We start from the raw sequence: 22,654 nt of genomic DNA on the forward strand, positions 1-22,654 counted from the left end.
TTGGCCAACTATTACGAGCTGCAAAATTCGACGCACTTCAGAGAAAAATGGCGTAAAAGCGAAGTTTTCGCATTGACTCTTGAATTCCAGCGAAAGTTGTTGAAACTCGTTGACGTTTCGTGTTGAAACAACTGTCGAGTTTAATTTGGGTTATCAGTTCGATAATTGCCAAATCGAACCGCGTCAGCCGAATTGTGAGGGAGGTAATGAAATCTCGGCACGTTTGTTTGAACAAAAAGCGTACAAAATTTTCTGCCGCACATGCGTCCACGGAGGCACGCCGCCGCTCCATATTGAGCGAAACGCAGCCTTCAGTCGTTTGCAAGTATTCCAATTGTTCGCATTGTTGCATAACCCGTGCAGCCGGAGGTGGGCGTTCCGACAATGTTTTTGACAATACAACTTTCCGTCTCTCTCCCACACGCATAGCAATACCGCTTCTCCATCCTTTTCTATAACATTGCTTTTGTGCCAATTAATTACGATCGAATTTTTGCGCATTTTTTTTAAAAGATAGTTAAGTCACTCTGTCGAAAATTTCCCGGCCAGCTCGGTCTCATCTCGTAGGGCATTTTAATTAAAGTAATGAATTTGAACGTGGCTCGAGAGTCCTTTGATTGAAACTTGGTAATTTTGTGCAGTGTTAAGTTAATATGCCTCAAGGGCCCGCGACTAATCCCTTTATGAAGCCATTCGTGGTGCTGGCGTTACCTGGAATGTATTTATTTTATAAATACAATCAATATAGAAGACGAAAGAAAGAGAATGCTAAAAGAAGATTAACGGAACGAGAGCTTCAGCACTTGAATAATAAGATCGTAAGTTTCTCTTCCTTTTTCTTTAATGATGATGATAATGAATGCGCGGTTCATGAACGAACACAGAAAAAATGACGGATAAAGGGAAGTGTCCCCATCCCCTTTTCTGTAGAAATAAAAGCACATGCCACTTTTTCAGCCGGGATTTATGAAAGGCATTTGTATTCGAGCCGCTCGTCGTCGCCGCCGCCGTACGAAAATATTTATCTCTTGGGTTTTACTGCGGCAGAAACACAATCTTGGAATGTTTCTATTTGTTAGAGAACATTTAGGGGTATGTTAGCACGCCTTTTTCCAACTTCCTCATTGCGGTCGTCGCGGCGATTGCGATTTTGTTAATATTCTGCAATGGACCAATTTTTGGCAAAGCACCGTATACGGATATATCGATTGCTTCAATCCCCCCCTGTCTTTCGTTTCGCGAGGGGTTCGAGATAATGTCGCCTTTTGGAAGCGCTACAAAGTTTATAATCTGATTACATGCGCTTCAAAAATTATTTAGGGTTCATTTTACAACAATCCTCTTTACAAACTTCGCTGGTTTCCGAAACAAATGCTAGTGGTATTAATAAAATCGATACGATTTGTTCACAATTTTTTGAAAGACCCTGGTACTCTATCACAGGGGATTTAATTATACATATTCATACAGTCAACATGTATAATTAGAATCGAGTTTAGTATTTTGATGAGATTCGGTATCTGACGACACGTGCTGGTCCCCCCCCCCCCCCCTTTTTTTTGATATTTTTCTAATGTTTCTATTATTAGGGAAGTGATGATTTTTGCACACGTGCCGAGTTTGAGGGGGGGGGGGTATATTAAAACTAATTCCAAAAAGTATCGCTATCGCTATATAGATCAATGAAGATACTGACTTTGTGCTTCAATGGTAGAGCGTTGGGCTATAAATCCGGAGGTCGGGTGTTCGAACCTGGGTTGAGGTGAATTTCTCATCTGTGGCAGACATGGGAATTACCTTAGAGTTTCGAGCATTCTGCCGGCTGCTCCGAATTAGGTTTTCCCGCAGTTTTCCTAATTCGTAAGGTAAATACGGGAGTAGAAAAAAGTTTTTTAACATATCTTACCTTTCATCATGCATTAAATGCAAACAAACTCTTTGCACCAATATAGTTTCTTAGGAACCCTTTATAGTATACCGGGTGTTCCTAAATATCATGGAAGGAGCTAACTCTGACTTATTTTATGACATATAAACATAGATCCGGAAACGCTTCGTTACCGATCTACAGGGTGTTAAAATTACGAGATTTTTCTCCTGCAGTTATTGAAATATTTCGCTCAGATTTATTTCGATAATATCTTTTTCATTAGTTTTGAAAGTTGACATTGAAAATTGTGTTTGCATATGTTAAATTCAAGGTTTAAATTGTAAAGTGTACGGTAAAACTATAACACTCTGTAGACCGGTAACAAAGCGTTTGCATATATGTGCTTGTGTGAACTTTTAGTCATAAAATAAGTCAAAGAATTAAACCCTTTTGTATTTATACCATATTTAGGAACACCCTGTATTATGTCTATGTCTAATTGTGCGCCTAATTGTGTAAATGTAATTCGGTTTAACTATAAATATCAATTTAATGTCAAAGCATGTAAAAAGGTTTTCGCAACTTTAACACATTTTCCATGCATTTACCAGTAGTTCCCAAAAGGCTATGGCTATGTATTTCTTTACTAGAAGTATCTGTGGTTAAAATTTCAAAAAATATCCTCGATAAATAAGACAGTTATTGATATTGCGCGTCCTGCGCATGCGCACATTGATCGTTGGCACAGATGCCAGAGCTATAAGCTACCGAATTCAAAAAGAACGAACTAAATATCTTGAAAACTGTAGGAGTAGTTCCGTAATTCTTAGTGCTATCAAAACATGTCCTCTATTTGGGTGCAAAATTAAAATTTAGATTTAAAATTTTTGTTCACTTTGGAGATACGGGGAAAAATCAAAAAATTGTCAATTTTATAATGACGCTATATCTCGTTAGTTAAAAGAGGTGTACACCAATGTTTATTACAACAGCTTCTTTTATAATGATTGTTGAATAATCTTAAAATATAGAGGGTGTTCCATTAAAAAAAATGTCTACCTTCTTACACTTATTTTAAAAACACCAATAAAACTCCAAAAAATTCAATATTGGTTCAAAAAGACCCAAACAAAATTTCTAAACGAATTCAAACATTCATAAATCTTTTTGAATTTTTTTGTATGTTTTGGATCATTTGAATCTTTTTTAATATAATTCCTAATGTGTTATATTTTTGAAAAAAAAATTTAATATGCGATCTATTTAAATTAAAATATACAGGGTGTTCCATTAAAAAAATGTTTTAGCTTCTTACACTTATTTTAAAAACACCAATAAAATTCCAAAAAATTCAATATTGGTTCAAAAAGACCCAAACAAAATGTCTAAACGAATTCAAATATTCATAAATCTTTTTGAATTTTTTGTATGTTTTGAATCACTTGAATCTTTTTTAATATAATTCCTAATGTGTTATATTTTTGAAAAAAAATTTTAATATGCGATCTATTTAAATTAAAATATACAGGGTGTTCCATTAAAAAAATGTTTTAGCTTCTTACACTTATTTTAAAAACACCAATAAAATTCAAAAAATTCAATATTGGTTCAAAAAGACCCAAACAAAATGTCTAAACGAATTCAAATATTCATAAATCTTTTTGAATTTTTTGTATGTTTTGAATCACTTGAATCTTTTTTAATATAATTCCTAATGTGTTATATTTTTGAAAAAAAATTTTAATATGCGATCTATTTAAATTAAAATATACAGGGTGTTCCATTAAAAAAATGTTTTAGCTTCTTACACTTATTTTAAAAACACCAATAACATTCCAAAAAATTCAATATTGGTTCAAAAAGACACAAACAAGATTTCTAAATGAATTCAAAAGTTCAGAAACCTTTTTGAATTTTTTTTGTATGTTTTGAATCACTTGAATCTTTTTTAACATCATTCCTGATGTGTTATATTTTTATAAAGAAAATTTAATATGCGATCTATTAAATTAAAATATACAGGGTGTTCCATTAAAAAAATTTTTTTAGCTTCTTACGCTTGTTTAAAAACGGCAGATTTGTTAACAATAATTATAAAAAAAACGCGCTTCTGAGTGCTCCGTATTTATTTCACAAGTTTTTCTGTTTGTGTGAGTGAATTTCAAAAATGATTTCAGATTAAGAAAACACCTGTTTGGCGCAATTATGCTGATGTACGGAACGAAGGTATGGGGATGAAAGGAACGAGATAAATTAAAAGGAATACAAAGAAGGAATTATAATTGGGAACTGGAGCTAAACGGAAGGACACCAAATTACATATAGAAGGAAATAAGAATAGAGTCAGGATGCATGGCGGTAAAATTCGAGGAACGGAGAGATGAATTTGTAAAAGAGGATGAACACAAAAGGGATACGGAGGAAGGTAAAAATGTTAGAAAGAAACGGATACGGATGGGTATAGGTCGAGAGCAAGAGCTGCGGAGGAAACGAAAGGTACAGGGAGCTAATAACGAATGGGATGCGGAAGTATCTAAGGGAGGGCAAACAAAAACATTAAAATAATTGCGTGGTTCAGATGCGGACACGAGGAGAGGGAAAGGACAGGAATGTAGAATAGGCGCAGCGAAACAGGATGACGTTGATCACCTGATAGGGGAAAAAATCAAAAAAAAATGTCAACTTTAGAATGTCCCTATATATTCGTAATTAGAAAAGATACAAAAACTGTTTTATACTGATTGTTGAATAGTCTACCGTTTTCAGAATAAGGTTATCGAATTTAACCTCATTTTTTAAATGCAACGTACTGTATATTTTAATCTAAAAAATAGCACATTAGTCTTTTTTTAAAAAATAGAGGTAACGCTGTGGATGCTATTCAAAAAAAGATTCAATTGATTCAAAACAATTCAAAACAGATTAAGAAAAATTTAGAAAAGTTTCAAGTAATTAATAAAATCCTTAATCTTGAAATGTTTTATTTCTTTTGGATCTTGTTTTAATGTCTTATGTGTGTGAATAATCTGCGATTTTTATAATAAATATACGGGGTCAGGCGAAAAAGTTATCGGATTTAACCGTATTTTTTCAATGAAACGCCTTGCATTTTTAATTTAAAAGCAAAATTTAGGTAACACACCGTGGATGATATGAAAAAAAAATGCATGTGATTCAAAACAATTCAAACAGATACAGATTTTAAAAAATTCAAAAAAGGTTAACTAATTGAAAAAATCCAAAAAATTCTTGAATGAATGAAATTCTTTAATTTTTTGAAAGTTTTCTTTTTACGTGTTATGATTTTTAAAAGAGAATTTAATATGCTAATTTAAATTTAAGTCTATAGGGTATATTATTTAAAAAATGAGGTTAGGTTCGCTAACTTTTTGCTTGACCCCGTATACGTATTGTAAAAACGGTAGATTATTACTCAACAATCATTACAAAGAAACTTTTGAGGTTCTTTTAATCTTCAAATTTTGATTTTACCATTTTTGTTGCTTTGATTATAGTACTAACAATTACAGAGTCGCTAAAGAACCGACAGAATTGTTTTATAGGTTCCCAAACTCTTATTAAGGTTTTGTAAAATACGTTTGTTGCATGCGGCTTGCTGTCGTCGCAAGTGGAATAAAAGTATTCAATCCTAAATTAAACAAAGCTTGAGCTCTGCAAACAACCCGCAGGAAAATTAATTAATTTCGCACTTTTGTGTGCGCAGCTAAAAGTAGACACTAATAACATGTGAACACTTGTTCCAGGCTAGATAACCGTAACGAGAATTTTTAACAGTACATAAAACTTTTACTGAATTAAACGACGAACACACAGCGCTATGCAGGGTGGTCCCACGTCGAATGCCGGCTATATCCCGAAATAGAGGCATCGGAATATTTGGAAATTTGATAGTATACTTACTGATATTGATGAGAGGTATTTATCTAAAATATGTTCCAGTTAACCGGAAGTTGATGCCACCTTGCTTATGTTAAATAGAACATCCTATATATTATTTCAGTTTTACAGTGTATGTAAAATTCTACATACATGCCATGTACAATGCATATTTAATTTTTATATCAAAGGTGACGTATAGAATCCCAAGTAGAAAGAATAAGGGCAAGTTTGCGTAAAATAGTTCATTCCAAAAAGGGTACAGTTTTAAAAATTTGTGGTATAGTTGGCCATGACTCCTCATCGTGGCGACGAAAAAAAAAACCCTTTTTCTTACTGATTATTCACCACAAAAACTAGACACACAAAATGTAATGCCATTTATTTTAACATTTCAACATATTTTAAATCATAACATTTGGCTTGCCCAAGTTACACGAGACTCTAAATTTACTGGATTAGTAAACAAACGTGACACAATTTAAGAAACAATGACACGTTAACTCAAATCTAACATTAAACTCTAAGTTGCTCAAATACTTTTGAAATTAAATCCACCCACAACAAATTCAGTGTTTATCAAACCCCACACCAGTCCAGAGAGCGTAACGGGAACTTTGGGTTGCTTACCCCATATCTTGTATTGCTAGTTGATAAATGGCGACCGAAGAGTTAGTGAACCGGTCATTTAATCAATTCCCGAATGGACCTGAACATTTTCAGTGAAAGTGTCTTTCCGGACAAAAGTGGAACATTGTGGTTTTTTGTTGAAAGGCGCCCTACTTTCTCTCCGTATTCTTTGCCACCGTGGGAAGTTAATTTGACAAACTGTTTGCTCTGTCCATTGGCGTCAGTCGTAAGCGGTAAGGGATGGGCCGAGATTGTGAGCTAGTCCACGAGTGCAGAGTGACGTGGATGCTTGGAATGTTTTTAGCATGAGAGAAGCACCTAATCCCATATTAAACACTGATTTTTTCATAAACTCTTGTATGCATTCATTGACAAATACGGAAATTACCCTTTAGGTCATCCCTCCGTTCTAATTGGCATACAATGTAAGAGATGAATTGATGGCACAACAAATAGGTTAATTAAGTGTCTAAAACTACTTCAAGAATCAACCTGTACTTAAAAATCTAAGTAAAGAAATTATCATAGTCACCTTTTCTTTTTCGTCCATTACCAATGAATTTCGAATAGATGAAGTTCAAACGAAGATACTTCGGAACTTCACTTCTTTGACTTCACTTAACCTCACTTAAAACTTAGATGATACTGACTTCGTTATAATTACAATTATAGCATTGGCCTTTTGATAGTGGGCTCTAACGGGTATTGAGAAACTTTATAGTTCATAGAACTGAATATCTTACAAAATGCTTCGATTACCGGCAAAACTGACTGTTTTGCAACAAATACCGCCTACTAAGCAAAAAGGCACGATTAACGTCCGTCTCGTCATTTAAAACAATTTTCCATTCATTTCAACTTCCGCCTCAACTCCGTTAAAAAATGACTGTGTTTCGGCAAAAACATCTGTGATAACACGTTCTTCTCTCGAAACTAGTTAGCCTACGCAGCCTTAACAAAATTTCTTATCCACGGCCGGAGATAAACATTTGCAATGACAATAAACTTAACTAACACCTCAATCAAATTTTACAATAAAATAAACAACGAATTTTAATAGAAAACCTGGGACATTTTCATAGGAAGATTAATCGTACACAATGTATCTAACATAACAGAAATATGAAGATATACATTGAGAATTAATTAAACCGCATATAGGATTTGGCAAGCATTCTTTCTGCTATTTCTGGTTCTGGTGGTTTCGTAGTCATCGCGAAGACCTTTAACGCCATCTGCTCCCTCTCGTCCAGTTTGATAACGGTCGTTTCCAACGCCTTCAACTCGTCCTTCGTTAAGACGGGAACGCCGAAATTGTGGACGACACCTCCCGGTCCAAACTTAACAGTCGTCACCAAATATCGACAGGTTTTGATAATATTTTGACGTATGTACGCCGTGCTGACCGCGTAATCGTCACCGCACAAACCGAGGGAGAGGGTGGTCACGAATCGATTGATTGCGTACGCTTCGCTTATCGCATTGACCATCATTATCGGGGTTTTGCACTTTTCGGCAACGGCCTCTTTCCAGTTTTTCAAAAACTCGTTCAGTGCTTTACCATCTTTCCTTAAGACCTGCACGGGTCGGGCACGTGAAAATAGCGGTACAACGTTGTCTGTGTCTGGTCCTCCAACAAACGGCACGTGCACAGAGTTCGGGTCCAATCCATAGTAGTTCCCAACGTACGCATTGACCCTGGTCTAAATTCCTTCGTAATTAAGTGAAGTCGTAGTTTGACAGTACCTGCATTAGACTAGCGCACCCGATGATTCTCCCCGGATGGTACCAGTGGGTACCTCGAAAAATGTCGGACACAATCGGGAACGTGCACGAAATCGGACGCACGCAGACCCCAATCAGAGATCTTGGAGCGAATATCGTGCACGCCTTCGCGTACATCACCAGCCTGTCCATTTCGCTCCGCAAGCGCTCCTCTGCAGTTGCATGAATTGGAACCTTATCTACTCCGATTAGCAGCACAATGTCGGCACACTAAAAGATGAATGGGCGGCGAAACCTTCCACAGTGACTTACCCTAACCGTGCTGCTTATACCTACGGGACCGTGATGCGCAAAGACCTCGCATCTTGTATCCATGTGGCGCAAGTCCGCCGCCAGACCGTGCACCGTTATGTCGCCGTGCAGATAAATTTGGGCCACGATCGGATTTTGCTTCAGAAGGAACGCGACAAGTTCGCCGGTCGAGCTCTCGGCTCCGAGTATTGCAACGCGAATCGCTTTTTGGCGAAATGTCCCGTCCGTCGTCCTCGGATACTCGGCGCCGCAACCTGAAAGACGCCGATGGAGGGATAGGGTCGAGTGAACCGGAGCGAAATACCAAAGGCCGTTCGTTTGATCAGCCAATTTAGGCTTCTGAGTCTTAACATCATCGTTATGTGGTACACTGTAATTTTGACAAGTTTGACTATTTTGACATTGTTGATCAGATCATTTTCAAGGCGAACTGATATAGTGGATAAGATGAGGAATGTGGTCACAATCAGCACCAGGACCCTCCAGAATATTTTTGGGACATATTGGCCAACTCGGAAAGGATGTAGAAGCCGAAAAAAATTTACGAGAAGAACTTTTTCGGAAAATTCCAGAAATATAAAACCCGGTTTCGACGGGATCAGTCACGTGAGCTCCCACAAGGTGGCACAACTTGAAGGAGCTACGATTAACCATCATATTTGCGATGGAAATATTGGTTTGGGATGGGGAATCCGTACGGACACCCGGTAGTGTAGGGTTTCTACCTACTAAAACCCTTCTCCCGTTAACCAAAAGTTCCATCCCCAATCCGGAACCGCGTGAGTATTACTTAAGGTTGGGTAGTGTTGCGTGGCCTGGTACATTCTCCTCTGGTGGTATTTTCCACATTTACTATTGTACTCAGGGTGACGAAATTACTTGTTCTGTTCCACTTCTCCCCCTCGCTGCACATCACCCTTATTCTGCGGCGTTAAATCGACCCCCACTACCGCCTCAAGTGCTTTTCTAGCATGGCTCCACCTCATCCACCGGAAGAAAGGATGATCCTCTCATTCGACAATCGAGGCAGAGGTAATTCCTTCTTTGCCCTAGCTTGTGGAGGTAACTACCTAGCTCACCGTGCCCCGTGAGGAAATGGGTAAGCAGCTAGTTTACCTCTCCAAGCTCACGCCCAACCTATTCCCGCAAGCTCGTAATCAGGGTGTGAGTCCAAGAATTACTCTATTACTCTATTTCTTCTGCTCTGCCCTGATCCTTGCCGGTGCAATGCCGGCGATCACTAAAACGTCGTCCTCAGCTGCAGTGTGATAGTCGCTACGTATTCTTATGGCGATCAGACGTAACAGCCTAACCATAAGGTTTGCAGCGATGTGCTGCCCCCTATATGTCTGCGTCATATCCACCACATTAGCAAAGACCCAATTCGCTTCGACCCCCCCCCCTACGTTCGACCCCACTAACGACTTTTCCACAACATGACGGACGTGGTTGGCAAACGTTAAGTATCTGTCGATAACCATGCCTAAGATCTTAATGGATCTGGCCGAATGGTCAGTTCTCTGCCGTTCGTCCAGTTTGCTATTTCTTCGACAGAACGTTTCATACGTGCCACCGCCACCCCCTCCTTCCGATCGCGCTCCGTAACGGTGAGGTCGTCGGCAAACCCCTGCGGGATACCAAAGCCTCAGCACCCGGTCGTACATCACGTTCCACATGGTGGGTCCTAGGACCGACCCCTGTGTAACCTCCGCCGTAATCGCCAGTTCTTGTATTTCCCCACACGGTGCGGACGTGTACTGTTCTCTTTGCGGATGTAGTCTCGGATTATCCTCCTCAAGTAAACGGACGTCTCTAGTGTCCGAAGTTCCTTGCGTATTCCCTACCTTGATGCCTCCTTAAAAGCGTACCTCACATCCAGTGAGGTCACAAGGCACACCTCCCTGGTTCTCCATGTGCATTCGCCACTCTTGATATGATGTACCGCCGCGCATCACTAGTTGTCTGGCCCTTCAAAATCAAATCAAAATCACACAGTCTATTTTTAGCGCATTTTTTTAAGAATTAAAAAAAAATGTGCTATTGTTTGCGTTTTGTTCGTCTGTCCGTCCTTTTTCCGTTTCGAACTACTTCTAGGAGAGTGGGGTTAAAAATTAATTTTATTTCTCATTGTATTCTAATTAAAGGTCTCAACGAATGAACAGTTTTCTACCAACTACTGCCCTTCTGTCTGTCCTATTATCAAAGTACGGGGTGGAGTGGGAAGGGGGGGGGGGGGGGGGGGAACTAGTTTTATCCTTCATGGTACTCTAATGAAAGGTATCAACGAAAGGAATTAATTTCTACCAACCATAGCCCTCGTCCTCGTCCTCGACCTCTTATCGTGATCGGTATATTCCCTTTTACCTCAAGAACGAATTGTCGGAAGAGGGTACTCACAAAGGGCGATTGAGACGTCTGCAAGAAATATACATAGTTCGTACTTATCGTTAGTTAGTCCAAATTCTCCTTTTTATCGCATTTTTGCAAATTTATTTCATTTTGTCTGGCTGGCTTGGCTGGTTAGCTAGCTGGCAGCAAATGCGGACCCGCAGAAGAACACTTGTGGAAAGACGATGAGTGCAGTACATATTCCTACCGAAGCCGTGTAATTAACAACTTTAGGGATATACTGTGGGATCGGCGACATCTGGGCGCCATCCCCGAGTGTGTTATACTAACGTGGTGATTGTTCAATTTTTTAGCGTATTTTTTAAGAATGAAAAAAAATGTGCTATTGTTTGCGTTTTGTCCATCCGTCCGCCCGTCGGTCCGTGCACCCGTCCAACCGTCCGTCCTGACCCACTTCTAGTTAAACTTTAGAAAATGGGGGGGGGGGGGGACATGTTCTACCCTTCATCGTATTCTAATGAAAGGCCTCATCGAAATAAATTGTACAAATTATACTTTCCCGCGCGACTCTTTTTCGAGATCAGTGAGCGACGGGGCCTGAGAAGGGGGGGGGGGGTTAAAAATTAATTGTATCTCTCATTGTATTCTAATTAAAGGTCTCAACGAAAGGAACCAATTGAGACGTCTGCAAGAAATATATCCATTGGTGATGTCAAAATTGGTGATTCCAAAAGCTTTCCAACCGAGTTTACAAGGCATATAGGACTATTTCCCTTTCGGTATCAATAGCAGCTCACACCGCTTCCGGTCTTTGGAATAACTACTTACCGTTAGCAATAACGTCGGTACTATACAGGGTGTCCCTAACGCCGGATCCTTGAGGAACAACCCCGGCACTCCGTCCGAGCCTGGAGCTTTGTTTGCTGCTATTTGTCTCGACGCCTCGACTACCTCTGCGTCGCTGCGTGCACAACCCCGGCATCATTGCCGTGCTGTGGATCCCAATCGGGAAGAGTCTATTGTTTCCTGGAAGGTTTTTTGTTCAGCCCACATTTGTCTCCGTTGTTTTGATCTTTTTAGTTACGAACCTATAGTCCCTCCTCGATGATGAACCACTCCACGAAAATTTTCGTTATCATGTTTCCCCCCCGCCCCTCTCTTCCGGATTTCTTTCAAAGGTTCCCTACACAGGGCTTCATCCTTGAGGTCTTACAGCACATAATTGTGGTCGTTTAATTTTGCTTCCCCAGTAGGCCGAGTGAGCATCACAGTCGCCTTCAACGTTGGCGCCTCCCCCCGCTCTCCCTCTTCCGGACATCCCCATTCAATGCTTCCAACATGGTCTATCCTCATATTTGGCGACTTATGCATACTGTAGACTATGGTATCCCACGTATCCGTCTCCCATGGTGTCGCATTTCTTTTTTAGCGCAACCTCCGACCCCAAATCTAGAGGTTGTCGCCTAAAATATCACAGATTAAATCATCACTCAATTGATCACCAATCTGTAGCGCTGTCCGCACCCCCGACTCATCACGGTTAACGGCAGTGTCACAGTAGACAATCCTAGAGGATACACTTTGGTTTATCAGGACAGTCATCAGCTAGGTGATCTGGTCTCCCACAGTTTAAGCATAACGCCGATCGGCCCGGGCCTTTACAGCGTACCTGCCAGTGGTCTTTCTCCCAACATCTGAAGCACCTTGCTTCCAACTCCTCTCTCGCACCGAGTACTCTAGCGCTGCCCACGTCTCTATTAACGTTCCTAATATTCTTAAGTCTTTGGTTCCCCTATGGGCTGGCCTGCCTTTGCGCCTCTTTTATTTCCTATTTCTGCGCGCTGACCCCCTTCGCTCCAGTTGCATATATTTCTTCTCCCACTTATTCTGTAGCCTTTCTAGCTCCCCCTTCAGCTGACCTACCTTTCCCCAGCGAAGGTTAGTGCTGTCGAGCTGATTTGTTGTTTGGTCGCGCTCTAAAATTTCCACAGAGGGTCAGTCTCTGTCGAATCTGTGGCCCACACATCGAAACGCCCATCCCACGAAGGTGTGGACGTAGCTGACTCACTGATCCTCTCCTTCCAAACACCTCGCTCTCGTCCTCTTTCGAGTTACAGCAGCACTGTCCGCCCTATAAGTGTTTGCACTAAAATTGAGTATCAAAACTAAATAAGAAACCCTCACCCCGTTACACCTTTGGACTGGCACACTAACGACATTGAATTAATTCATGAATGGAAATTGCAACAATTGCCTCTTATCATTGTTCAAGAATCTTTTGATGGCTACTATTTCGTTTCTCCAGAAAATTGTCTCGAATGGCATGACTTAAGCCGATAACGTTACATGACTAACCTCAATTAGGGATAGAATGTGTAAATACGTGGCGTGCAAGCCCATTGTTCAGACAACATGGAGACAACTCCAAACGTCATTAATTTATCTAAGAAAAATTAAACTTCAATGGACGAATAAACTAAACGTGCAAACGTCTCGTCGTCAGTTCTTCCCCGAAGAAGGTGAGTCGAGTCCTGCAATTTTGATTGTATCTCAACCCATAATCGATATTAACTCGACAAGCCTTTTCGTGAGCCAGGCGTTTTATCTAAATCACTCGATCGCGATGTCAGAAATTGGCATCAGAAATAATATTTCTGGAATGGCGTAGGTTGGTAAGTGGGGTGCGATTACTCGTAGTTCAATCGTATCTCTGACGTGCCTTCCATTTTCACGTTCTGCCAGAATTGAGGGAATTAGTTAATATGTCTCCAATTATGAAATGGGTTTTGTTGCTCTCTCGAGAGTTCTTCATTCCCAACCCACGCGTGTTTGTCACGACAACTATTCAACAAGTATGTTGGAGAAATTTATAAATAAATTTGGGAGAGAAAAGTTAGAGCAATGCGATCAATTATTTAAGCGTTTCTGTTATACCGAATTTATTCTACATTATAAGTAAATTTGTAAGAATTTGTCGACATTTTCAAAGTATAATCATTTACACAAAGACATTTAAGGCTCCAACACCATTAAAGAGTAAAAAACACCCGAATCTCTCTAATTTAATTCAATCTCATTATTCATTCTTAGTCGCTAATTAATTACTCTCTTAATTAATCAGTGTCGTGCGAAGCAGCAAAACTAGAGGAAAGATTGACAGTATTCAGAAGACCGAAATTTAATTTTCCACATTGAATTTAACCTAAAGCGAGCCGCTGAGCTGTTACATTGTATAGTGCGGGGGAGGTTTTGATTTTGGTGGACTCTAACTTTCGGCTTCGTTTTATTTATATATTTTTTAATTTGCAGGTACAACGATTAGATATGAACATTAAAACCGAATTTCATATTTTATTTTTGACGGTATATTTTTGGTGCATTTGCCAATCCAAACGGCATTCTCTTGAATTGGAAAAAACCACGTCCCGGTACCGTTAAGACTGCTTCCACTACTCCTACCTCCCAATACGTAGACCCAACCCACTTAAATGTGGGCATCGGGTAAGAGATAAAACGGTAATGGATAAGCGTCCTTCTTAGGACCCAAGCGCACGGGTGACTTCCTGCCATTTTTTGATGGTTCAATATAATCTAAGGCTAATATTTTATCGACTTTGTCGTTAATAGCTTTCTGTTTTATAGGGTCAACCCTACGTTGCTTAATCGGTCGAAGTCATATTTTGGATACCTCAAAGCCTTGTTTCCCAAGCAATTTCGACAATTCCGCGCAGTATACCACCTTGTGCCGCACTTATAACAAAGATATTAGTGTCGTCTTTCGTTTCTAAGGTCGTATTGGTCGAAAGATGCAATTTTGACGAAAGAAATTCGGGGATGTAAAACTACTTCACGACGACTCGAAAGTTATGATCTTTGCGTGAAGATCGTCAAACTTAACAATAATGTAAATAACACACAAAATAAAAAGGTATATGGCTTCTAGCTCGTTTTAAGAGAACTACACGTAAAATTGTATGGGCTCGGATTTCAGTTAGAGAGAATTTCCGAGTTTAAAAGTTCTCATTACTCTAATGATTTGTCCAATCGAATACTGAAAAATGATTGGAAACGAGAACTTATCGAGCGAATTTCTCAATAATGTATTGGGAAAATCATAAATGATTTAGTTTGTTTTGCGTCGGGCTACTTTATTGAGAGGTTAAATCGCGTAACTAGGTTAATAACAGCCTGCACAGGTACGATGAAATAAATAAAGAGATACCTCTCTATGTGTATATAGGGTATAGCTTTTGCTCCATAAATAGTGACAAATTATTGATTTTTAGGGGCGCGTAATGAAAAGGCCAAAAAGGTGATTGCTCCTGTCGTTTTTGTGCGTTTATCACAATTAATTATTCAAGGTTTCTTCCATCGATAACCAGGAAGTAATTTCGAAAGGTACGACGAACTGTATTGGGGAAGGAAAAATGATTAGAAAACGAGCTCGTCTTTTCGAACGAAATGCAATTAGGACGGTAATTAATTTTCAAATGCAGTTAATGTACACCTGTTGAACGCGGAATTAATCTTTATATTTTACACGTTGCTTCGTAGACAAATTGGCGTTGTAATGGATTTGCGTTGTGCTACGTGACAGAATTTTCCGGACGGAAAATGCAAATCTTCCATAAATAGACCGAGTGTGCTCTGCTTTCGCAATTGAATTTGATTATGAAGAAACATGTTCAACATAACATATTCATACATTTCTTAATGTTGTTTTTTTTCTCATATGCAGTGGCGTAACTCACCTTTTCTATAAACACATCCCAAATTTCTATGAACCGGGACCCTGCTTAGTTTGACATAGTCCAAAGATTCACAAACTTCCATATCCCTCATTTTTTAAACTCAATTTCACATCAAATGGAGAGAGTTACTGATAGGAACAGTGGTACAATAGGAGTTTATTAATTTTGTTATTTTAATATTCCTAAAGGAATCGGCCCGTGGAAATTATTTGCATGAAACAAATCTTGTATTGTATTTCATCTAGTTCAAAACAAATCAAAATTGAAACTTATAATTTTATAATCTCTCCTCGTACACATCCGGCATCTGCCAGAAGAAATATCCTAATATTTACTTAAAATTTCTCAATTTGAAAATTTTAGTGGCTCCTAACAACACACAATTAATTGATTGACAGTGACAAACATTCCGAAACACATAAAAAATAAAAAAATCCCTGAAAGAAAGACAAAACTTACAAAGCTTGTTTGGACATATTACCCCACAAGGGGCGGTCAACAATTAAAACAGAAAAAGACAGTCTTTTCTCAATAATCTAAAAAAATCTGATCTGGCTTAATGAATAAGATGACTAAATATTCGGTGGCTGTTCGGACGGTAGAAACTTTTGATTTTTAATAAGAAGATAACCTTAACAAAAGGCATCTCTCTACTATACTGCTGCCTTTTTCAAATCGGAAAAACCCCTTCCGAAATCGGACAACACGCGTTAAACTTCTCACACAACTTTGGTTAATTTACTTCTGCACAGATTTTTTATAAAAAAATGACCAACTGCGTCTTCAACAAAACAATTAGGGCTGACTGCCCGTAACTTAGCGTAAAAAATGTACACGCTCTTTTATCGCCGCGAAAATTAACAGGAGAATCAGATGCGTTTTTTCGTTGTCTCCAGTATTTAAAGAAACGCCTCTTCCACCATCTAATAAAATCCTTCCTAATGAATTTTCAAATCAACCGCCAATCACAGTTAGATTAAATATACGCCAGCAATCGTCTGAACGCGCATTATCAGAATCAAAACACCTGCGTTAATTAATTTTCGCCTAATAAACTAGCTTATCGCAAATAAACAGATAAAATAAATAAACACATAAGCACTTTTATGAATAAATTACAAAAGCAATCAAATTTAAACCAGAACCACGCAATTGAAAACAATTATAAAAAGAAAATCATATACGGAAATACAAATTTAAATTAAAGGAACCAACTCTGTGCATAATTCATAGTAATCGTCAGAGTTACTTGATAAATTGAAATAGATCGAAATAACGTCTACATGACGAATTTTGAGGAAGAGAGTGCTTAACCTGAGCGTAATCCTATTATGGTTGTAAAACATTGACAAAAAGGGACGAAGAAAGGATCACGTGTAGGGAAAAAACTGGTAAGCCAAGTGATGGAAAGAGCTGTGGGTGGAGGAAGTAGTACGTAGCAATGAAGAGGAAGTCACAAGATCGAATGGCGTGGAGGAACAGCAGAGAACTGATGATGATTGATGATATTCTTTAGATTTATCATTACTTTTAATTTCTACGAATACACCCGATTCCTCGGATTCTTCAGATTCTTCAAATTCTCTAGTTTCATAATAGTGCATTTTACAGCTCCTTCGAGTTCTTCAGACTCTTCAAATTCTGTGATTTGTAAAATTTTTCCGCTTCCTAATTATTGATTTTTAAGGCTTTCTGCTCTGAGATTGTACTGACCACTTTCTTTTTGATGGGTTTTCCCGATTCTTCCTTTCTTCGATTTTTTCAATTCCTCAATTTATTGACTCCTTAGCGAGTTCCTACATTTTTCCGAATTCCTTAATACCAGTTTTTGCTGACTCTTTAGCAAAAGCAAATAAACCGGAAAGCGCAAGTAAAGTATTGTTGGGTAAACTACGCCATGCGGTCGTTTTATTGGCTTCAACGCCTACAGTAGTGATGCGACACCCTGTACGTGAATTGTCTTTGGAATTTGGGATTAAGCAGAATCTCGATCCTGTTTTTGTATCAAAGTTATTTATTTTGATTTGGTGTAAATAATTGTTTTGCTCATGTTGTTTTGATAATTGTAAATTTAAATTACGTGTTAAAGGACTAGCTTTATTCAGTTACGATTTATTTGTAAACGTTTATCTCATGATTTTCTCAGGTCGTAGATCAGAATTTCCTTATCGCTGAGTTAGTTGATTAGTTTCAAGACAAGCACGTATTATCACCCAGTTGAGCAGATGTTTGTTTTGACGGCGCTTTAATAAATATAGGAATGTGGAAGAGGAAAAGGTTTTAAGTAAGCAAACCGGACGTTAATCGGGATGCTCTTTTAGATGGAAGACACAAATCGAGTTTTTTTCGACACTGAATCGTAGCCGTATTTTTTTGCAACACAGTTCGTCTTGCCAGTTTTATAGATAAAAGTTAGTTGTATGTATAAGTCAGTTAATTTTTACGTCGAACAAAAGTGAGTAAGTTGCGTAATCAGGAGCATGTTTTAATTTACGAAGAAATTTTCCAGCACCCGTTTGTGTTATGTGTTTTTGAAAAGAGCAGGTATGACCAGATGATAAGGACTTAAGGGAATTAAAATTTAAATTGTTTAATCGATCGCTTGTTGTGTGGAGTGTTTTACATGGCTTTGGGTGCCATTCCTTCTTTCAGCCGATTTGATTGATTGATGAATAAATCGGTTTCATCTGTAGATGGTTACTCGAGCCCAACTTACGACCCAGACTTTGGAAAAATAAACAAAATTTGCTTAGATTGGATAGTCTAATATTATGCGAGCTCTGTTCTTTTTATTTTTCTCAGGTTTAGAGACGGAATGTTGAGTTATGCTGAAATACATTTTTGCTTAAAATAATCACGGGTGTGGGAGGACAAACCCACTCTAGTGAAATATCAAATCCAAAAATATCAACTTTAGCATTTAGTTCTTTTGAGATTTTTTAGTCGTGTGAATTATTATTGTTTTTGACTTATTGTTTCTAGCCTCCATTTTGTTTCCACACGTGATCTTGTTGTCGATTAATCGTCATTTCAGTGGTTATCTTGATTTTAATCGTATTTTTATTGCAAGTATTGTTTTACTTAAGGTTCTTGCCAGCACGGATCGCGAATTGTAGGTACCTCAATTTATACACTAAATATATAAATCCAATTACATGGAGAATCTGTTTATTTTAAACGTTAAGCGCAATGTTAATCCTCACACTTAATTAACCCATCTGTTGTGTCAATAGTTCATCTCTTACACTGTTTCCCAATATGAACGTTGGGGTGACCTAATGGGTATTTTCCATATTTGTCAATAAATGGATACAGGACTTTATGAAAAAAAATCCGTGTTTAATACGGCATTAGGCGTTCCTCTCATGCTAAAAACATGTTGAGCATCCACGCCGTCCTCCGTTCGTGGGCGGGTCCAAAACCTAAGCCTATCTCTGATGACGCCAATCGAAAAAACAAATAGTAACCCAAATTAATTGCGGCGTAATATCAGAGTCCACTTTTGTCCAGAAGGACACTTTCCCCGTGAAGGTTCAGGACCGTTGGGGAACAATTTACGGTCGGGACACTAACACTTTGATCGTCATTTACCAACTACCCAACGCAAGAGGTGGGCTAGACAGTCTAAAATTCCCGTTAAGCTCGCAGACCACATTACACTTCTGGAGTTCCGAACTTCTACATCAAACCATTCAAACCGACCACGTCATTTGAGCCCAGTACGCGTCACTATACCTCCCCAATCGTTATGATAAAAAAGGCTCGATTCTGGTTGCTATCGACGACTAAACGGGTACACACGTGACCCTCTCGCTAATCCACGGGGCATCCGATAATTTGAAACGGCTAATCTATTTTTGAATTCGCAGTTTCTAGGTTAGATTCGGACTGAAGAACGCGCCGTCAATGTTTTCAAAACCGGGAAGTGCTTTATCAGGGTTAATCGAGAGGTCTATCCTGGTCTGTTTGGATGTAATCGTGGCTCGCTCGTCCAGCTTTGAGCTAGAGCACTTGCGCTTGAGTTTTCTGGCTGTATCTAGTAATAGAAGCTGTCGGTCATAGGTTTCCTAAGGATGTGGTCACACGAATGGATGTAAAATTTCCAACAGAACCGCTTTTAGTACCTAGTCATTGTTTGCAGACAGCGCGGCGGTGCTAAAGTAATGTTTCAGAAAAAAGAAAATGTCTTTCATGTAAAAGCACGGCCTGATTTGATTTCCTCAAATCCATCTCCTAGGGAATTTTTCATTTCATGATTGGACTCGCTCCCTCAACCATATCATTCCTTGCTACACATGTCTCCATTTATGAATTTCAATTTGGGACGCCGTGGCTCGAAGTTTCATTTGCGCGAGGCCGTCATTATTTTTAAAGACGGCACTCCACTTCAAATACACTCTCCATTCCCACTTCGTTATCGCGCGAAGAAACGAAATTGAAGATGACGTCACCGTATTGAAAATTGCATGCAAATGTCGTAAACCCGTAAAAATCGAAACACGGTACCCTTCCTTTCGTACTATACGATTATAGGGGCCGCCGCCGTCGCTGTATCGATTTTACGCAAACCAGGATGACTTCGGGATGGATTTGTTTTTGTTCCCGATTTCCGCGTTATAATTCATTCCCCGCGAGGTTACATAAAAAACGCGCAATTACTTTTTGTAAAAGAAACTGCGAGGTTGCGAGCTTATTTTAAATTTCATATTTTTATATTGCACGCTCGTGCTAATTTAATGAAATGGTGCCATTCGTGGTTCAAGTACGACGGATACCTATCTACCACAAAGGCGAAGGAAATTAGGTTAGGGGCATTTTCTTTTCTTCTTCACATAATTAAAACTTTGAGTTCGGCAATCGATCGACAATAGAAGGCAGTGTAATGAACAAACTTTGCTGTTATATATTCATTGCCCATCCATTGATTTAAAAGTTCCTTTAACCCAGAGGGTTAGGATTTCCATCGAAACCGGGATTGCTGATGTATTAAATACATAAATGCTTGACACCCGATGGGCTTTTAGCGAATGCGATGTTGAATATACCTGAGAATCTCTTCGTTTATATGAGACCAATGCAAATCTTCGAGTTCTAAGATTTTCTGTATTCTTTTATTTCTTCGAATTCTTGATTAGGATTCTTTAGATCCTTTTGCGATTTTTTAACGTTTATCTCATGTTGAAAACAATTTCTGAGATCTAAAACCTTGAACGGGCGGAAATCAAGCAGTTATTTTTTATAACTTTCGACTTTGTAGCTCAGTGGTAGAACGTTGGGCTACAAAACCGAAGGTCGGGTGTTCGAACCTGGGCTGAGGTAGGAATTTTTCATCTGTGGCAGAGATGGGAATTTCCTTAGATCAGTTTCGAGCATTCTGCCGGCTACTCCAAATTAGGTTTTCCTGCAGTTTTCCTAATTCGTAAGATAAATACCGGGACACCTCTAAAAAAAGCATTATGAGTAACCATGCGGGTCACTCTGTCATTGGACGTAAGCCTGTTGAGGGCCCTAGTACAAGAGGGACAATAAATAAATAAATAAATTACAATCTTCGTAGAAATCTTCGTAAGCTCTTCTTGGGATTCACGAATCACTTTTTTAGAATACTCCTGTAATCGCTGTAATTTTCAGAATCTTCACAACCCTTAAAGTACTTTACATTTTCTTAGAATGTTTTTAGCATCCTCTTACAATGTTCTTAGAACCGCTTTAAAATTGCTTTGGGTCATCTTTTAACCACCAAGATCTTAATAGTTTCTTCCCAGAATTTATAATCTTCTTAATTTCCTCTTCTCAAATTTTCTTATAACGTCACTAGAGCCTTCTTAGAATCGTGTCGTTCGATTTTGTTTCAATTTTCTTCCTACCTTTGGCAGTGTGACAGTTTGTTTCAAACGCGCATTTCGAATCCTTCCCCTGCCTCTCAGGATGATATGTGAAAACCACCAAATAGGAGGTGTCGAGCAACACCGTTTGGAAGTATTCCTCACTTTTCTCCATGTGTACCGAATTTTCCAACGAAATTGGATGCGCTATTGCAGCCACTTTCTCTGCCCGTCCGAGACTACTCTTTCTTATTTATTCATATTTTTCAAAATTTTAACCACAGACGCTACTAGTAAAGGCAAACATCGCATATTGTAAAAATAAAATTTGCACATGCGCAAATTGCGCCGCCAACTTTCGTATTTATAGGTGACACTTCTTTAACATTTTAACCATAGATGCTTCTATGCTTCTAGTAAAGAAAAAAGTATTCGTTGCCCATGCGCGGGCTCAGCAATGTCAACCTTCTTATTTATGGAGATTCTTCTTTAACATTTTAAATAAAAGCAAACATAGCGCTCATGTAAGAGCTTAAATACGCACATGTGCGAAATGTGCAACATTCACGTCCCTATTTTTGATATTTCCTTCTTCTTTAGCCTTTTAAACTTCTTCGGTTTCTTCGACTCTTTCTGCTACTTTAGTTTTCTCAAAATCATTGTGTGCTATTGCCGTCGCTTTCTCTGTCATACATATCACATATTTGTAAATTTCAGGTGCGCCATACCAGATTTCTTATTTATAAAGATGTTTGTAAACTTTAATCACAGATACTTCTAGTAAAGACAAACATATCGTATATTTTAAACACCAGGTGTGCGCATACGCAGACTGCGCAATGGGTCCGTTAACTTGGCCCCCCCCCACTGAGAGATTTGATAGTCGTATTATTTTGAAATTAATGCGCTCGTTATGCGCTCATATGCGCCACCGATAATAATTCTTGCGCCATTATCGTTTTTTAGAAATCCGAAAAACCATTTGGGGGGGGGGCAAGTGGACGTAGCCCCCCCCCCCGTACGTATTTTGTCCCTTGTAACTAGGTCATCTGATACATTTGGTTATGCGCTCAATTGCGCCACTTGAATTAAAGCTAGCGCCATTACGGTTAAGCCGTGACAAATTTTCAAAAAGTGGGGGGCCAACTTAACGTTTTTAAAAGTTACTTTTTTTTAACATCTTTTCATACGAAATTGTACTCTCAGGTATGCGCTGAAATGCGCCGTAAAAGATATCTTTGCGCCATTATTGTTTTTTGGTTATCCTTAAATATATTTGGGGGGGGGGGGGGGGG

At 38.9% G+C, this 22,654-nt stretch overlaps 2 protein-coding genes across 2 annotated transcripts in view; one reads left to right on the plus strand and one right to left on the minus strand.

The window, feature by feature from the left end:
- Positions 1-319: 319 nt before the first annotated feature.
- The window catches only part of LOC116178525, a 61,942-nt gene continuing 39,607 nt past the window's right edge, over positions 320-22,654 (plus strand). Inside the window, exon 1 of the mRNA XM_031498034.1 lies at positions 320-818. Coding sequence (XP_031353894.1) covers positions 654-818 — 165 coding nt within the window. The 5' untranslated portion in view covers positions 320-653. The remainder of the gene's footprint in view (positions 819-22,654) is intronic.
- Positions 7,468-8,842, minus strand: LOC116178524 (probable malate dehydrogenase, mitochondrial). Its single transcript, XM_031498033.1, has 4 exons — positions 8,739-8,842; positions 8,435-8,688; positions 8,144-8,392; positions 7,468-8,100 (listed from the first exon to the last, which is right to left on the minus strand). Exons 1-4 carry the CDS (start codon positions 8,788-8,790, stop codon positions 7,540-7,542), a joined length of 1,116 nt encoding a protein of 371 aa, XP_031353893.1. The 5' UTR covers positions 8,791-8,842; the 3' UTR covers positions 7,468-7,539.

Source organism: Photinus pyralis, unplaced genomic scaffold (genome assembly GCF_008802855.1).
Source record: "Photinus pyralis isolate 1611_PpyrPB1 unplaced genomic scaffold, Ppyr1.3 Ppyr1.4_LG8, whole genome shotgun sequence".
In the NCBI taxonomy this organism is placed as follows: domain Eukaryota; kingdom Metazoa; phylum Arthropoda; class Insecta; order Coleoptera; family Lampyridae; genus Photinus; species Photinus pyralis.

Excerpts from the sequence above, each read along its gene's own strand:
- LOC116178524 (XM_031498033.1), bottom strand. The coding sequence starts at position 8,790 with ATGATGTTAAGACTCAGAAGCCTAAATTGGCTGATCAAACGAACGGCC. Across the intron at positions 8,393-8,434 it reads GTATAAGCAGCACGGTTAGG|TGTGCCGACATTGTGCTGCT; the intron begins GTAAGTCACTGT and ends TTCATCTTTTAG. Across the intron at positions 8,101-8,143 it reads GGTGCGCTAGTCTAATGCAG|ACCAGGGTCAATGCGTACGT; the intron begins GTACTGTCAAAC and ends GAAGGAATTTAG.